Raw genomic sequence first — 19,124 nt, forward strand, 5'->3', positions numbered from 1 at the left:
TAGACCACTGCAACACTTCCGGTGTTTTGAGCCCTCCCTCACGAGCTCCATGTAACGCGGAAGTGCAGTGGTCTACTGGGGCGGTGGAGTCGTTGGTCTCCTCCTCCTCAACCTCCACGTAACGCGGAAGTGCAGTGGTCTACTGGGGCCGGTGGTCGTCGGTCTCCTCCTCCTCAACCTCCTTGTCAACCAAACGTTGTCGGCGGCCGTTACCAGGCGTTTCAGAGCGGGACTCTTGAAAATCAAAACAGACCGTCCGTCCCATGTCAGCTTCCTGATTATATTCTAGCTTGTTGTGCTGCTTTGCTTGATGGGGTGGGGATATATATTCGCGTTTAGCATTGGCATCGCTATTGTCAACTAACTTCAGCTATATATATATATAGTAATATATGTGCGTTAGCTTTGCTACTCAGCTAGCCTCTTGTAAAGTTAAACCACAGCTAATTGAACGTGAGCTGAAGCCCAAAGAAGGAAATGCCGCCGTGCCCTTGGGCGTCTGATTTGCTCTTTAATCCCTAATCTCGCAATCACTACTTGTGTTACTCGCTTGCTAGACTTGCTTACAAAAGGAAGGGACATCTAGCAGCATTTAGATGCTGGGGGACCCTGATGTAAACAAGACGAAAGTCTTTCTCTGGTCTGCATCCCCTTAACAATTGTGTGTATTGAGCCGTACTGTGTATTGTACCCATTCTGCAATCTGTTCATAACGTTTTCAATCAATCAGAGACGAGAAAAAAATGCCCCCCAAAAAGCACAAGATCCCGTCGGTCAACATCTCCAGCTCCCTGGACATGGAGTCGGAGGACATGAGCCTGGAGACCACGGTCCCCACCGAGGACATCTCTTCGTCTGACGAACGACGGGACGGTTCTGGTTCTCAGAAGGTGACCCGCCAACAGCTCGACAGGAAAGAGCTGCTCCACAACGTCCAGCTTCTGAAGATAGGGCTGTCCCAGAAGAACCTCATCATTGACAACATGACGGCTGACCACCTCACCAAGGTAGCGAGAAGCTCTAGTATGAGGCTGGAAAGAGGCTAACGCAAACACGGCGTGTGAACTCAAACCACAAGTTAATTTAGAAACTATGAGCTTTAGCTTCTAATAATAACTATTAATCAAATTTGTATAGCGCCTTTGAGGGAACCCAAGGTCGCTTCACAGACAGTCAAGAGGGCTAGGGATAGGGGTAAAGGGGGGAGGGTGGGGGCAGGTAAAGGGATAATGAAACCTAATCTAATGGGGAAAGCCTTGGTGAAAAGGTACGTTTTGAGAGCAGTTTTGAAGGTGTCCAGGGTTGGGGCGTTGCCTGTGGATTTCAGGGGGGGAGAGAGTTCCAGAGGGTAGGGGACGTCACGCTGAAGGCTCTGTCACCGAAAGTCTGCAACCTGGTGCGAGGGATGGAGAGGAGACCCAGATCAGAGGGTCGTAGGTTCCGGGATGGAGTGTGCTGGTGGAAGAGATCAGACGGGTATCGGGGGCGAGGGACTTGTAGGTGAGGAGCAGGAGTTTGAAGGATATGCGGAAATTGACTGGGAGCCAGTGGAGGTGGATGAGGGTGGGGGTGATGTGCTGCCAGGGTTTGGTAGCTTCTGATTTGAGCTTACATCACACACAGTGACCGGTGGTGAGACAGAGAGGCGGTTTCAAACCCCAACATTATTTACTTTGCTTTAGCATAGCTATTCAGAGGGTATGGATAACTGAATCCCTATACGAGTCCTTTTTTCTTATACACTTCTCCTAGAGTGAGGAGTTGGAGGAGAGGCTGAACGATGCTCTACACCAGAAGCAACTCCTGGCCCTGCGGTTGGATACCCAGCTCAAAGTGGCTCAGGATGACAACAGGTGAGAGACGGTGACAGGAGAGGAGCCAGTGGAGATGGGGGGAATGATTAGGGCTGGGTATCAAATGCTATTATTGGTATTCAATGCTTTATCGAAATTTGGTAATGAATGACACTGTTATTCAATACCGAATTTTTATACCTAAGTAGTTAATCTCAGTGTCAGTGAGTCCTTCCTGATAGGGATGCTCGATATTGGCTTTTTTACCGATACCGATATTCCGATATTGTCCAACTCTTAATTTCCGATACCGATATCAACCGATACCGATATATGCAGGGTTTCCCCCCCAAAAAACGGAATAATTTCAGGTAACTAATAATTTCACTGGATATATATATAACAAATATTGTTATTGTTTTTTCTTTTTTTAAACCGATACCGATATTTTCCGATATCACATTTTACTGCCGATATCGGCCGATAATATCGGTCGGCCGATAATATCGGACATCCCTACTTCCTGATGACTTGTCGTACAGAACTTGTAAGTCACTTTGGATAAAAGCGTCAGCTAAATGTAAATGTGAGTCATCATTACGCATGTTTGTTCCAAGATATACCATTTATTCTGTTCAACCATAATCCCAAATCATCCAAAATGTAACAAACGCCTCTGATTGGTTCACACTAGGGCTGGGTACTGTTCACATTTGAACTGATACCGGTACCAGTAACAGTTCCTGGAATTCAGTATCGATTCGGTACCCAACAGTACCTTTTTTTCCGATCCTTAACTCTCTGTAATAACGGAAGAAAATAAAATTCAGCTGTATAAAATAAGTCCAAACTTCTCAATTTCAACATTGTTATTTATTTAGAACATTTTGTTATTTATTGTTGTAACACACCACACAAAATAAATTACATGATAATTTATTGTGTTTTTAAATGTTTAAATATCAACATTATCTGGCCATCCTCAGTAGATCAAACTCCTCTGACCTCGTCTGGTCTTTCCAAAGACCCAAGAGATTGGACAGTAATATATATTTGTGGAAAAGGCTCCCTCTTGTCTAGCACATTACGCTTTTATACTAAACAGAATTTGGTAACGACAGACATACAGACAAGACATCAGAGAAACAATCAACCCCTTCTCTCCCAACCAATGTTATTCATTTTGATGTGGCACAGTCACATACTGTAAGTCCGAGGTTATTTCATATTACACAGTCCTTTTATATTGTACTGTCCCGTGCAGGGCTTGACATTAAGGCTTGTCCTATTGTCCGGGACAAGTGAAAAAAATGGTCGGACAAGCATAATACAATTGAACTTGTTATATTGAAAAAATATATATATATATATATATTCCCCAAACGAATAGTAACGTTATTCCATGATGTCATAATAGAACATTCTAGAACATTTATGATGTCATAATAGAATAGGCAGTTAGCCTCTGGTATGCGTGCCATTAGTGTTAGCCGTGCTTCTAGGCCTCTTTTCTTTTGGAAAGAATGATAATTTTTTCTTTTTTATATATATATATTTTTTTGCATTCGACTAAGAGGTTGGCAGTCGACTACGGCTCCTTTCGATCGATTAGTCGACTATTCGACTAATAGGGGTCAGCCCTATACCATAATAACAACTATACCATAATAACAACTATACAACTATAGGCATAGACCAGGGTTTAACCCCTGGTCGTCAAGAGAGAGGGAAGATGAGAAAGATGAGCTGGTGCTGATGGGGAGTGAAGATGAGCTGGAGGACTGATCATACAGTATATACCCCACACACACATGCACACACACTGTGTTTAAGTTATTAAATCATAATAATTGTCCAAATCTCGTCGGTTTTATAAGTTTTTTAATAGGCCTTTATTTTCACACGTACATTTCGGACAAGTAAGTTTAGCTTTCGGACAAGTAAAATATCTGAGTTACGTTAATGTCAAACCCTGCCGTGTAAATTGCTACCAAGTTTCTATCCTACTTGTTAAGCCTATGTGAGGGTAGCAGCTAGGGTGCCCACCTGTCCTGCGTTTCGTGGGACAGTCCCGATATTGGGACGTTTGTCCCGCGTCCCGCTACAACAAAACAATGTCCCGCAATTCACTCGCCACCCTGGATTTAGCCTCTCTCCACATAACTCAGCAAAGTAAGGTATCGAAAAAAGTATGATTTTGATATTACTGGAATGATGCACTGCTGTGCCATGGGGCTGTAGTAGTAGTATCTTTCTAGTTTGTGACAATTAATTTTACTGGCCTTAAGGCGGCCTTAAGGCTGACCCCTATTAATCGATTAGTCGACTAATCGGTCGAAAGGAGCCGTAGTCGACTGGCCAACCTCTTAGTCGAATATAAAAAAATATATATATATATTAATATTTTTAATTTTTTTATAATTTTTTCCAAAAGAAAAGAGGCCTAGAAGCGTGGCTAACGCTAATGACACGCATACCAGAGGCTAACTGCCTACGAAAACAGGCACAGAGGCACTGAAAGAGGATTTCACCCATCTAATGAACACACTAGACTAGACAAATATCAAGATGTATCCATCAGTGGACCAATTGCATGTTTTTGCAGAGGACAAGAAGCCTTCAGTCGACTCCTTCAGACATTAAGCACCCCCCACAGCCCAAATGGAATGATACAAAATAATTAAACAAAAAAAAAAAAGTTTTAAAATATTATACTTTTATTTTTAATTTTTTTTAAGTCGACCAATAGTCGACTAACGGCAAATTTTGGCCAATCCTAGTCGACCATCCAAATCCTTAGTCAGGGACAGCCCCATAGTGGCCTTGGAAATGAACATTGTCTCAGGAGGTAGAGCGGTCGTCTTGTAATCGGAAGGTTTCCAGTTCCAGATTCCCACTTAAGCAAGACATTTAACCCCTAATGAGCAGGTTGGCAGTGGACACCTTGCATGGTTGCCCCAACCATCAGTGTGTGAATATGTGAGTGAATGGGTGAATGTGAGGCTTAAATTGTAAAGCGTTTTGGATAAAAGCACTATATAAACGCAGTCCATACATTGACCATGTTTAGTGGATACTCTTATGCGAAGTGCCTTACAGTTACTATGAATGCGGTGAGTTTCATAATGCTCCAACCTGCCAGTAAAAAAATGTATCTATCTGGTGATCTCAGAATGAGTCAATCTTGATGAGAGAGGCCAGACATCAGAAATCTTTGGTCACAAGTGAATTACTGGAGCAAAGTAGTCCTATTTTAAAGCTAATTCAAAAATATCTTTGATGCTCCAGTAGTTCACTTTGGACAAAGAATCTCTCAAGGTAATCCTCACTTTGTCAGCATGGATCATGGATGACCCAGTGGGAGACGGCTCTTACCCATTGAGCTACACAGGACCACCAGGTTTATTTAGACATGAGAAGACATGCATGCAGGTGGTTACCTGCAGATTAGATCCACTTAAACTGAACATAACTTGTTCAGTGGTCGGTGTTCATAAGTATTGTAATTTTAATAAGAAAATATAATTTTCTGTTCTGTTTTTCCTGATAAAATACACCTAATTCCACTTAAGGCAATTAAGCCTAGGTGAATAGGCAATACAAAAAAAATATATATATCACTATGAAACTTTCCCAGTTTGTTATGTACATAACAACTAAGAAAAGATTTATTGCAAGTTTTCTGATGTTATGTTTATATATGCAAAATAGGCATTACCTAATTAAATATGCGCTAATTGTTAGGGTGGCGTCTAATTTGGAACCCAAGAGCAGAACACAAGGCACAGGAGAATGAGGCGGTTTAGGGTATTTAATTTGACACCCGGCATATGACAAGGCAGATGGTAAATGTACAGAGGTGACGAAGGTCACTCCATGTGATCCCAGGCATCGTCCAGGCTGGTGACGTCCACGGGTGAGGCGTAGGCCGGAGGTGTGCAATCCTACACACAGAAGAGCAGGGTTAGAACGAGGCAGGTACAGAGATAGTATAAGTATACACTACAGAATAGAGTCCTAGTACCACGACAGGTGAAGCAACACTTGGACGAGGAGTGGCAGGAGTGCAGGCCTCATATCCAGGCTCGGTGATGAAGCAATGAGTCTCAGGTGTGTAGAACGGCCCAGGTAGACAGAGTGGTGATGAGGAGACAGGAAGCAGCCCATACAAGGGCGTGGAGACCTGCTGCCAGACAGGGGAGAGGAAGGCTGTGTGGCTGTAACACTAATTTCCATCTATCGCCAGGAACAGAATCACCAACATCGGATAATTTTGAGTTTAATTCTCATTATCGTGCACATCTCACAAGAAGAAATAAAGACTTACGCATTCCTTTCTGTAGGACCTCTGTTGCCAAATTCTCATTTGTTTATCAAGGTGCAGTGATGTGGAATGATATACAAAATCTAATAGAAACATGTTCCACTTTAAATATATTTAAAAGTAAGCTTAAAAAAGAACTACAGATCCTGTAGTCTATAGTATCCATGTGTATTTGTGTCTTTTAAACCCCCCCCCCCCCAACATTATAATAGTTGTATAATGCTGTATTGTATGTATCTGTGTGTATATGAGAGAGGGATATGCGCATGTGTTTGTGCATAATGTGTGGGGGGGGGGGGGGGGGGGATTTTTTTGTGTGTAGTTATCCTATATAGGTTTAAGAGGGGAGGTCGCTTATAAGCCCTTGGTTTTTTTTTTTATCTTTCCTGCACATTTGAACTGTTCTTCTTTTTACTTATTTTATTCCAGAATGTATGTTTGTAAGTGCGAATAACAATAAACAAATAAACAAATGTTTTGTTTCATTATGTTGACTCATAACACAAGGCTATGTCTTTTTATCATCCCATAAATCAGGAAATACTGTCTACAGAAAATAAATATTTTCACCAGGTTCTTTGGTATAAATGTACTATAAATCTATAGTATGATGTGATATATCAACAAACCCATCTGTAAAAGGAAGCAGGGTATTAGATAGGAAGAAATGTGGAAAGTATGGTGTGTGTAGGTGCTAGGGAAATGGATATTTCATCTCTTACGTGTAAGAAAAACCCATAAAAACTTGATTTTGGGAAAATGCTGTATTGCAATTGTGATTTATGGACACAATCAGACAAAATTAAGTAAAATAAACAACTAATTGTATTAGATAATTTCGATATTTTATTGCCACTAGTTTGAAATAAGACTATAAATAAAATGTTAACTCAATCAGTGCCAGCTATTAAACTGGGCCCGCTGTAGTTAGGCCAGCTTTCCATTACACCTTTTCACTGTGCGTCACGTTGTTTGTAGAGCTAAATCTATATTTTATATTATAGCTATGTATCCAATATCATTGTCAATTGACAGTAAGAACCTTCCGTTCAAGATGCATAAAAGAAGGGCGGCTAAGTGGCGCAGTGGGCAAGGCGCTCGCCACTAACGCAGGATACGCTGGGTTCGAGCCCAGCTCTCTGCGTTGCTTCCGGCTTGGCTGGGCGTTCATACTAATACAATTGGCAGTATTAGGGGGTGGGAAAGCCGGTGGGTGGGGATCGGACATTGTGGACAGCGACTCCTACAGGTCGGTTGGTGCGCCTGTACAGCAGAATCAGGAAGCAACGGGGGCAGCGTGAGCCTCCCACGCGCTACTCCTCGCTGCTGAGAGATCGCGCTGTACAGGTGAAAAGATGCGACGGCTGCCTCCTCGTGTACCGGAGGGGACACGTGATGCAAGGCTTGGTCCACATTGCAGCCGACCAGTGGGAGGCATGGTCTAACAACGTTCGAGACAGGGGAGGGTAGAATTGGATAATACGAAATTGGGATGGGAGAAAAAGTAGATAAAAAAAAAAATATGCATAAAAAATATTTTTTCATCAATACGATCCCGTTTTATACCGTGGTGAATATGAGTGTTATATCGGAATGATCTGGGATAATTCCTGCAAAGCTATTTATAAGGCGCTAAGCTAATAACGTTAAATCCATTGGCGTTTCGTCCCTACACACGACAGTTAAAAATCCAAATGCATATGATCGGTATTATGTTCCATCATGAATGCATGAAAGGGGGGCAAGTTGTTTCTGATTAATTGATTGCCAATTAGGCTGATCTGGGGGATGGCTATTAAATCCTTGCATGATCAAGCTGAAATTGACGTCAAATTGTTCTTACCTTTGGCCGGTTGGATTCCAAAAATAATTTTCCAATTATTTGATCGCCATCTGGTAGATCATATGTCCATTGGCCCATGCCATAATCCTTTACTACATTATAATGAATTTGGCATCCCAAAAAGTATTCCATGCAATCGAGTGAAGCCCTCGCTTCAGACTAACAAAAAAGTCCACCCGGAGAGTGACACCTGGTCTGCAACAGGGGTTACTGCATTCTCGAGACAGCGCCACTACCAGGATCTGGCCGGTACTGCACCTTTGGACTCCCAATATGCCTTTTCCCGCCAAAATACAGCTCTGTGACAGTGAATAGGATATTAATATCGAAAAAAAGAAAAACGAACCAAAAACATATTACGTGGCTGGCACCCAGCGGTTGTCGGGCAAACACGTAATATTACGTGGATGGCCCTGAATGAGTTAACCGTTTCACTGCCACACGACAGAAGGTTAACCCTTTACTATCACACAACCGACGGTGAAAGGGTTAACCGGCTGTCGTGTGTGAATTGTCACAGTGAAAGGGTTAACCGTTTTGGTAGTGAGGCAGTGAAAGGGTTAAGGAAGCAAAATATTAAAGAATCTCAAAATCACATCGAAATATAGAATATTCTGGCATAGGCTGTCTCGCCTTAATGAGCAAGGAATCCTAAATCAATTAGGCTTATTAGATGAAAGGACTGTCAGACATTCAAGCGCTCTCACTGAGTAGTTTTCATTCTACAAGAACATTCAATAGAACATCCTGATGGGATCTGTCATCAAATGAGAAAACCAAAAATGAAACTGAATTATTAATGGGGGAAACTATTAATACTTGGGAGCCCAGGATTATTGTGGGGGGGAAGGATCGCAAAACATTACACTTAACACGTCTCCCTGTTCGCTCCCAGGAAGCAGCAGGCCTTACGCAAACAGGAGATGGAGGCCATCCTGCTGAGGCAGCAACAGCTGGAGGAGACCAACCGGCAGCTGTGTGACAAGGCTGGGGAGCGGAGGCGGTCCCTCAGGGAGCTGGACATCTCCCAGGACAGGTACCGGGAGCTCCGAGACCTCCCGGAGGACAAGCTCTCCATACCCGAATATGTAGCGGTGAGTGATGCTGGCAGCGGTGTTGGTGACCGTTTAGTATTAGGATTAGGGATGCTCGATATTGGCTTTTTTACCGATACCGATATACCGATATTGTCCAACTCTTAATTTCCGATACCGATATCAACCGATATCACGTTTTAATGCCGTTATCGGCCGATAATATCGGACATCCCTAATTAGGATAGAAGGATGTGTCTCTGTGAGAGCTGAACACAACAGTGTGGTGGTGATGATGATTTAGTTTAGTTTCGTTTATTTGACAATTATTAAAATACAGTACATGTTACGACAAGTCATGCATCCGAAGAAATGGTCAAGGAAAGCACAAAAAAGTCACAGACTTTATGATGAGATGATAATTATGTACTGTATATACAGTGATTAGACAGGGCAGCAATGTTCTCTAAATTAGATAGAAGATGATGAGATGATAAGAACCCTGAGAAAAAAGGAACAGTGAGAACAGACCGTGTGTGTTGTGTTCAGATACGGTTCTATGAGGAACAGTGAGAACAGACCGTGTGTGTTGTGTTCAGATACGGTTCTATGAGGAACAGTGAGAACAGACTGTGTGTTGTGTTCAGATACGGTTCTATGAGGAACAGTGAGAACAGACTGTGTGTGTTGTGTTCAGATACGGTTCTATGAGGAACAGTGAGAACAGACTGTGTGTGTGTGTTCAGATACGGTTCTATGAGGAACAGTGAGAACAGACTGTGTGTGTGTGTTCAGATACGGTTCTATGAGGAACAGTGAGAACAGACTGTGTGTGTGTGTTCAGATGCGGTTCTATGAGGAACAGTGAGAACAGACTGTGTGTGTGTGTTCAGATACGGTTCTATGAGGAACAGTGAGAACAGGACTGTGTGTGTTGTGTTTAGATACGGTTCTATGAGGAACAGTGAGAACAGACTGTGTGTGTGTGTGTTCAAATGCGGTTCTATGAGGAACAGTGAGAACAGACTGTGTGTGTGTTCAGATACGGTTCTATGAGGAACAGTGAGAACAGACTGTGTGTGTGTTCAGATACGGTTCTATGAGGAACAGTGAGACCAGGACTGTGTGTGTTGTGTTCAGATACGGTTCTATGAGGAACAGTGAGACCAGGACTGTGTGTGTTGTGTTCAGATACGGTTCTATGAGGAACAGTGAGAACAGGACTGTGTGTGTTCAGATACGGTTCTATGAGGAACAGTGAGAACAGGACTGTGTGTGTTGTGTTCAGATGCGGTTCTATGAGGAACAGTGAGAACAGACTGATATTGCGAATATTGCGATATTTCTTTATTTTAATCAAAAAAATTTTTTTTTTCAACTGCAAAGTAAAACTGTCAACATGTTTTATCTAATAAAATAAAGGTCAGTCTGTTCATCTCACTTCAATAATTTTTATTGCAGAACATGGTATTTTCTCAAGCAGACAGATGTAAACACTGTAATCTGTGTTGCATGTACCTGACAAACTGAACTGTCATATTCCAACTTAACTGAATGCACATGTGTGTGTGGACTACTGTACTATTACAGGTATTAAAATGAACAATGCAACTTCCTTATACAACACATAAAAAAAAAAAAAAATTATGAATAATTAAATATCGATACTTGGCGTCCCTGTATTGATATAGTATCGCCACGCAAAGTATCGCGTGTCTACTACGTATCGATTTTTCCCCCCACCCCTATCAGATACGGTTCTATGAGGTGGTGACGCCCCTGCGAGCGCAGCTGACTGAGCTTCACATGAAGAGAGGCAACCTGACTGAAGACCTGGACACACACAGAACCCAGATGAAGGCTCTGATGGAGGTACAACACAACTCACACGCATGATACGTTTGCGTTACTATATTACACCACTTCTATCATATTACAATTAAGGATGGGTACCGAATTCGGTACTTTTAAAGGTACTTACCAAAACACGTCGGTACTACCGAGTATCGATTCACGTGAGATATATATTAAAAAAAAAATGTATATATATATTTTCTTTTTTTACACTTCGTGTCAACGTTCACACGCACAATATACGATTACCTAGGATTTGACTTGATTCAACAACAAAGGAGTCGGGGCAATGGCAAGCCGAAAACGATCGAAAGTGTAGTTATTTGAAGTTTGGATTTTTTTTTCACGACTGAGGTAGGTAGATTACATTTTTAGAGACTAAAGTACAGAAAAAAAGGTACCGTTGGGTACCGGTATCGATTCACAGGTACCGGTACCATATCGGTTCAAATGTGAAAGGTACCCATCCCTAATTACAATACACATGGAGATGTTTGATTGACTTAGAGGCCTTCCTTAATCCCAATTTAGACGCTAACCCTAAATGGCCTTTATTTATCAGGATTTCCCCAATTTTCTTTATAAGAACACAGACTTCTGCACCTTTACACCTCCTGACCTCATCGTGTGTGTGTGTGTGTGTGTGTGTGTGTGTGTGCGCGTGCAGAGCTACGAGGAGGAGCGGAGGCTGCGTACAGAACTGGAGGTCAGGAGCCAGAGACTAACCCTGGAGCTGGCCGACACCAGACTGCTGATCCAAGAGGGAGACTTCCGTAGAGACAACTACCCCAACATTAAACGGTGTGTATTGGAGAGAGAGAGAGAGGGACAACTACCCCAACATTAAACTGTGTGTATTGGAGAGAGAGAGAGAGGGACAACTACCCCAACATTAAACTGTGTGTATTGGAGAGAGAGAGAGGGACAACTACCCCAACATTTAACGTCTGTATTGGAGAGAGAGACAGACAACTACCCCAACATTAAACGTCTGTATAGGAGAGAGAGAGAGACAACTACCCTAACATTAAACGGTGTGTATTGGAGAGAGAGAGAGGGACAACTACCCCAACATTTAACGTCTGTATAGGAGAGAGACAGAGCGACAACTACCCCAACATTAAACGTCTGTATAGGAGAGAGAGAGACAACTACCCTAACATTTAACGTCTGTATAGGAGAGAGAGAGAGCGACAACTACCCCAACATTAAACGCCTGTATAAGAGAAAGAGAGAGAGAGAGAACGAGAACTACCCCAACATTAAACGTCTGTATAGGAGAGACAGACAGACAACTACCCCAACATTAAACGTCTGTATAAGAGAGAGAGAGAGACAGACAGACAACTACCCCAACATTAAACGTCTGTATAGGAGAGACAGACGGACAACTACCCCAACATTAAACATCTGTATAGGAGAGACAGACAGACAACTACCCCAACATTAAACATCTGTATAGGAGAGACAGACAGACAACTACCCCAACATTAAACAGTCAATTAAAACTGATTTACAGCAGGTTCCTGTTCTTCCGCACAGGATGCCACTATAAGGACATGTTCCCACCGGTTAATAAAGTCATGACAACACGTGGCAAATAAAAACTCTGAACTGAACTGAACTGAACTAGCGTTACTGGTTACACCAGACATTTTACAAGGGATGTGTGTTGCGTTTAACCACACATAAAAGCAAGCAGCAAAAACAATTAAGTGGTATAACTTCGCAATAACATTGTTTGCAGTAAAAACCATTGACAAAATAAACAGGTAAAACTGGACTAAGTAGAGCAGTGAGGGGGGGGGGGGGGTATTATTTTGGATCGGAAAGTAAAATTGAATGGCTAGATTATTGGTGTAGTTCTGAAAAGTCAGGGCATTAGAATGTGAAAGTTCTGTGATAGTTATGGCGTTTGAGTTGTAAAGTGACTGGGGTCAGACATACATATAGCTTTCTTATATGCATTCAGTTTACTTCGCAATATTGACATTGATAGTTGGATGATTAGATTTCAAACATTCATGTAAATAGTGAAGATCAGAAGAGAGTTTTGAGTTTATGACAGGGTTCGAGTCAGAAATACTGAAAGAGACCATACTGAAACTATACTGAAAGAGACCATACTGAAACTATACTGAAAGAAACTATACTGAAAGAGACCATACTGAAAGAGACCATACTGAAAGAGACCATACTGAAACCAGACTGAAAGAAACCATACTGAAAGAAACCATAGTGAAACCAGACTGAAAGAAACCATACTGAAAGAAACCATAGTGAAACCAGACTGAAAGAAACCACACTGAAACCATACTGAAAGAAACCATAGTGAAACCATACTGAAAGAAACCACACTGAAACCATACTGAAACCATACTGAAAGAAACCACACTGAAACCATACTGAAACCATACTGAAAGAAACCATAGTGAAACCATACTGAAAGAAACTATACTGAAAGAGACCATACTGAAACTATACTGAAATAAACTATACTGAAAGAGACCATACTGAAACCATACTGAAAGAAACCATAGTGAAACCAGACTGAAAGAAACCATACTGAAAGAAACCATAGTGAAACCAGACTGAAAGAAACCACACTGAAACCATACTGAAAGAAACCATAGTGAAACCATACTGAAAGAAACCATACTGAAAGAAACCATAGTGAAACCAGACTGAAAGAAACCATACTGAAAGAAACCATAGTGAAACCAGACTGAAAGAAACCATACTGAAACCATACTGAAAGAAACCATAGTGAAACCATACTGAAAGAAACTATACTGAAAGAGACCATACTGAAACTATACTGAAATAAACTATACTGAAAGAGACCATACTGAAACCATACTGAAATAAACTATACTGAAAGAGACCATAATGAAACCATACTGAAATAAACCATACTGAAAGAAACCATAGTGAAACCAGACTGAAAGAAACCATACTGAAAGAAACGAAAGGTTATGTATATAACCTAGTTATATGAGTACTGGCTAAGCGTCCCGCTCTTAAGCCTATCGAGATATACCCTATCTCATGTACCTATTGTACTCCAACGAAAAAAACAAGTACACCCACACCTGCCGGGTCCCGCCCCTATGGAGGCGTAGCCTATAAGACAGTAGGCATGGTCACCAAACACTCTTCCTCGCCAAAATCTCGTTTCCAGTAAAAGATCCCTCAAAAGGGAACTCGGGGCCGCTTAAGAGCGGGACGCTTAGCCAGTACTCATATAACTAGGTTATATACATAACCTTTCGTTATATTATCGTACTTGGCCATCGCGTCCTGCTCTTAAGCCTATCGAGATATGGGGTAGCGCGGACGCGAGGCCCGACAAATGTACCCCCTGAGGACCCGTAAGCCCACATCAAGGGGTTGGGGAGCCCCGTCACCCCATCCTTCCTAATGAAGGGGGGGCGCAGTCAACTCCACCGAGTGCGAGCAAGAGGGAACTAGAACCCCTTGAACACACAGCACAGGCGGAACCACGTGTGACCTAACACACTGTGGCCCATACCCACACACTCCTGCTACCCTACCAAAGGATGGGAAGCAGGAAAGGCCACAGACCCCAGAACCGCCTGGGAGACAGAACCCCTGGTCATGTCCATGAGGTAAACCTTACAAAGGGGCCCGGGGAGGACCATGAAGCTGCAGCACAGATGTCCTCCACCGAGGCCCCACCCAGGAGAGCGGCAGAGGCAGCCACCCCACGAGTGGAGTGCGCCCTGACGCCCCCAGGGGGAACCAGCTCAGCCAACGTGTAGCAGAGGGCAATGCCCTCGCACAACCAATGGGACAGGCGCTGCTTCGATAGTGCCTTACCCGCACGAGAACCACCGTGACAGACAAAAAGCTGATCGGTAACCCTGAGGTCCTGAGTACGGCTGAGGTAAATTCCCAAAGCACGAACCGGACATGACAGGTGAAGGCCCACATCCAGCTCACTAGTGTGAGGAGGCGGACGAAACGCCTGAACCGCAATATCCCTGGAGCGGAAGGAACTCCGGATATTCTTAGGCATGAAAGCAGGATTAGGCCGCAGAGTGGCACCGCAATCGGAACGAAAAGACAGGCACTCTGGACGTACCGAAAGAGCACAGAGCTCACTCACGCGTTTAGCGGAGGTGACAGCCAGTAAGAACGCGGTCTTGAAAGACAGCAGTCCCAACGGCGCCTGCTCGAGCGGCTCAAACGGGGCCAAGGACAACCGACCGAGGACCAATTGAAGATCCCAAGTCGGAGCCAAAGAGTGTTGCACCGGCTTAACGCGTCGAGCGCCAAGCAGGAAACGCTTCACAAGAGGGTGGCTGAACAAGACATTTCCCTCAAACCCCTCATGATAGGAGGATATAGCTGCCGCATATACCCTCACCGTCGAAGCCAAGGAGATAACCAAGGACAGCATCCAGGGGGCAGGAGACTGGGTCCCAGCCCCCCGCCTTACACCACTCTTGGAACATACGCCATCTGCCCGCATAAAGCGCGACAGTGGAGGGAGCATGCGCATTCCGGATGGTATCAACCACAGAAGGGTCCATCCTCTCCAGACTCACCCTCCCACCAGCCACACCAACAGGCGTTGGCCCAACACCGGGTACTGAAACAGTGACCCGTTTTGCTGCGAGAGGGCCGTCGCTGACCAAGGAATAACCCAAGGTGGAGCGACCAGTAGCTGGATCAAGACCGGGAACCATACTGCTGTGCCCCGGTCCGGCGCGACCAGGACCACCGTCCTGCGCTCCCTCCGTATCCGCTCCAACAGCTGTACAGGAGGAAAGGCGTACAGAAGACCGGGCGGCCATGGAAAGATCGAGAAGGCATCCACCCCCAAGGGGGGATGATCTGCTCGACTGACCGAGAACTACAAGGGGCACTTGTAAGAGCGTCGGCTCGCAAACAGATCTACCAAGGCCTCCCCGAACCGATCCCAGATTTGTCTGACTATGTCGGGGCGGAGTTCCCACTCGTCGTAACGAGGACCACCCCGAGACATCATATCCGCGCCCACATTCTCTGCACCAGGGATGTGGACCGCCCTCAGACTGCGCAGCCTGCGAGATGCCCATAGCCAAAGTTCGACTGCCGCCCGGTGCAGGCGGATGGAACGAGTCCCACCCTGCCTGTAGATATACCCCGCTGCCGTCATACTGTCCGTCCTGACCAAAACGTGCTCGCCTACCACCAGGTGGTCGAACCGTTTGATGACCAGGAGGACCGCCTTCAATTCCAACACATTGATGTGCGGGGTAGGCGGGCCAGCATGAACCTTCGTCCAGCTGCCCCCCACTGCGTGGGTCCGACACGTCCCTCCCCAACCCGTGAGAGAGGCGTCGGTGAAGACCGTGACGTGTGAGCGCCTGCCGCCCATGGGGACCCCAATGGTGAGGATACCCAGCCTCCTCCAATGGGCGAGATCTCCCCATATCGACAAAGGAACCGTCAACCGTTTCCGTTTGTCCCTCACCAGATCTATTCCCATAGAGGAAAACCACCTCTGTATCCTCCTCATGAAGAGGAGGCCAAGAGGAACCACCGTGTGAGCAGATGCCATCATACCGAGCAGACGCATCACTTGCAGCGCCGTGACCGTCCCTCCCAGACGGAAACCCCAGAGCGTGTGAAGGATAGACACCCTCCGCTGCTCCGAGAGGGTTACAATCATGGGCCTTGACCTCAGCGTCAAGCCCAAGTACTCCACCTGTTGACTGGGAAGAGGTGTACTCTTCTTCCAGTTCACAGCAAAACCCAGCCTGGTGAGGAATTCCACCACCAGCCTGGTATGAGACCTGGCAACCTCCTCCGAACGACTGAGGAGTAGAATGTTGTCGAGATAGAATAGAACCCGTATCCCCCGACGACGTAGAGGCTCCAGCGCAGTCGCTACGCACCTGGTGAATGTGCGGGGAGCCAGAGAATAGCCGAACGGCAACCTCTGGTACTCGTACGCTACGCCCTGAACAGGAACCGCAGGAACTTCCTGTGAGGAGGGAAAATCGGAATGTGAAAATACGCATCCTTCAGGTCTATGGAGGTGAATCAGTCTCCCCTTCTGACAGCAAGCAGAAGGAGTTTGACGGTCAACATCCTGAATGGTCTCGCTACAATCAACCGATTGAACGCGGACAGATCCAGTATAGGTCTGACCCCCCCTGTTTTCTTGGCTACCAGAAAATAACAAGAGTAGACGCCTGACATCGCGTCCTCTCTCGGGACCACGACGACGGCCTGCTTCGCCAACAGAGATTGGATCTCGTCGGCCAGGGCTGTCACTGCGTCTGACCCTAACAATAGGGTCGGCACCAAACCTGAGAACGGAGGATGGGGTTGTGCGAACTGTAACACAAGCCCCTCCCTCAACGTTCTCTCTATCCACCCCCCCAGACGGCATTCTTGTCGCCATATGTGAAAATAATCCCACAAGCGCACCCGCCGTCAACTGACGCTGGGCCGCAAGGAACAGTAGATAGCTGGCCCGGTCCCTCCTGCTGTGCGATGCACCCAAGGGGGGACCCCGACAGAAAGGGCCGGTTTGATACGGGAGAAGCTGTCATCAAACTGGTTGACACACACCCCCCCCCCTGAACACCCCTCTAGCGCATGCTGAGGAGGTGTTCCGCAGCTAGACACGCAAGGCATGAGGACCCCATGGGCTCCTACACGCCGAAGCCCTGCAGTGATATTGCTATCACCCAAATCACGCTCGCCTCTTCTTTGCAGACCACCGCCGTTCTCACGGGAGTGGGAGGCATCAGCGTGATACCCCGCCTGGCGAAGGCGAGGCCGGGGTAACCCTTGCTGTGCATTCAACAGAAGAGGCCTCGAGTCCCCCTGCTGACCACTGTAGCTAGTGGCAGCTGTAACACCAGGCTCATCCATCACACAACGTGTGGTGCAGGAGCCACGCGACAGTACAACATTCTCACGGACAGACCCAGGCTCAGCCATCAACTGGGTGTCAGCCCCTGTCCCCATGAGAAGTGAAGAATGGGGCTGCATGCGCTTCAAAGAAGGTTCGCGGCCCGCAGCCAAAGGAAAACGATCAGAGCCCCGCTTCCGTGGGTAACAGAGAGGATTGAACGGGGAGCCGGCTGCTCGCGGCAGAATGACAACGGCTTGTTTTATCCAAGCCGCATACACCCAAAATGGCCGATCCCTCGGCCGCCAAGGCTGTCGGCCTTGTGGATCCCTGTTGACTCTCCGCCCAGGGCACCACTGGCGGGGGAAACATGGCCGCCTGTTGAGGGCCTCGCCACAGTCGTTGACGAGGCCGTGCTCCCACCTCTGGCTGCACAGCGTGAGGCGATGTGGGACCCAGATCAACAACCGCCTGCGCCTCCACAGAATGATCAAAAAGACTTTCCGTGGAAAAAGGAGTTGTGAGGAGAGAAAACCTATCCTCTTCCCCAATAGGAGAGTGCTCCAACCAAACATGCCTAACAACAAACGTTGATAGCATCCTAATCCTCCCCGCAGTTATAGCTTGCGACTGAGTCAAGATCTCTATAACACCACAAACATGCAACATGTTTACAATGTCGGCTGGACCCATAGCCCCACTACCCGACGCCAATGTGGATAGGAAACTAGCCAGCTGAGCCATAACACTGGCCGCCGCTACAAACCATCCTGCAGCAGTATACCACTCATCCGTCCATACTGCCACCCTCCGAGCCGATTCGCTCTCAAGCATCGGCCGGGTGGGACATCGTTCATCCCCGCCGGGGCACAGGAACAAAGCTACCTGGCTACGTAGCCACGGTACACCCGGCCTGCACCCTGTTGTTAGCCCTTTTACCCGTAAAAAAGGTAAATAAGAAGAACTTCCGGTACGAGAGGAAACAGGTAGCACGCGTGTGCTGGAGCTCCTGGTCGAATAAGTAAAAAAACGGATGAATAAAGACTCGAAAAGAAATAAAAAATGGAGATGCAATCAAGGAACAATGAGGAAACAAGGAATGAGAAGAAGAGAGAAAATGAGGGATCTCTGAGAAGGGAGAATTTGAAGATACAAAATCCCCGTCGCGAGGGAGAGAGGGACCAGGTGGAAGGAGGAGGTGGGCCGGCCGCGCTCGACAGGGAAATGCCAGGATGGGCATGCAGGCCGAGATATTGGCATATATGAAAACAATGACGGACGCAATATTGGCGGATATGCAGACAATTACGGACACGATAAGGACCGATGTCGGGAGGCTGGGGGAGGAATTGAAGACTGAGCAGGAGGATATCGGGGGAGAAATGGATGCGGGACTCGAAGC

General features: G+C 45.9%; 1 protein-coding gene across 1 annotated transcript in view; it reads left to right on the plus strand.

Annotated features, from left to right (window-relative positions):
* The first annotated feature begins 232 nt into the window (after positions 1-232).
* The window catches only part of pibf1 (progesterone immunomodulatory binding factor 1), a 98,359-nt gene continuing 79,467 nt past the window's right edge, over positions 233-19,124 (plus strand). The window contains 5 exon segments of the mRNA XM_084321431.1: positions 233-1,007; positions 1,753-1,853; positions 8,856-9,054; positions 10,747-10,866; positions 11,516-11,649. Coding sequence (XP_084177557.1) covers positions 744-1,007; positions 1,753-1,853; positions 8,856-9,054; positions 10,747-10,866; positions 11,516-11,649 — 818 coding nt within the window. The 5' untranslated portion in view covers positions 233-743.

The sequence above is a fragment of the Notolepis coatsorum genome, assembly GCF_963971535.1.
Source record: "Notolepis coatsorum genome assembly, chromosome: 9".
NCBI classification, from domain to species: Eukaryota; Metazoa; Chordata; class Actinopteri; order Aulopiformes; family Paralepididae; genus Notolepis; species Notolepis coatsorum.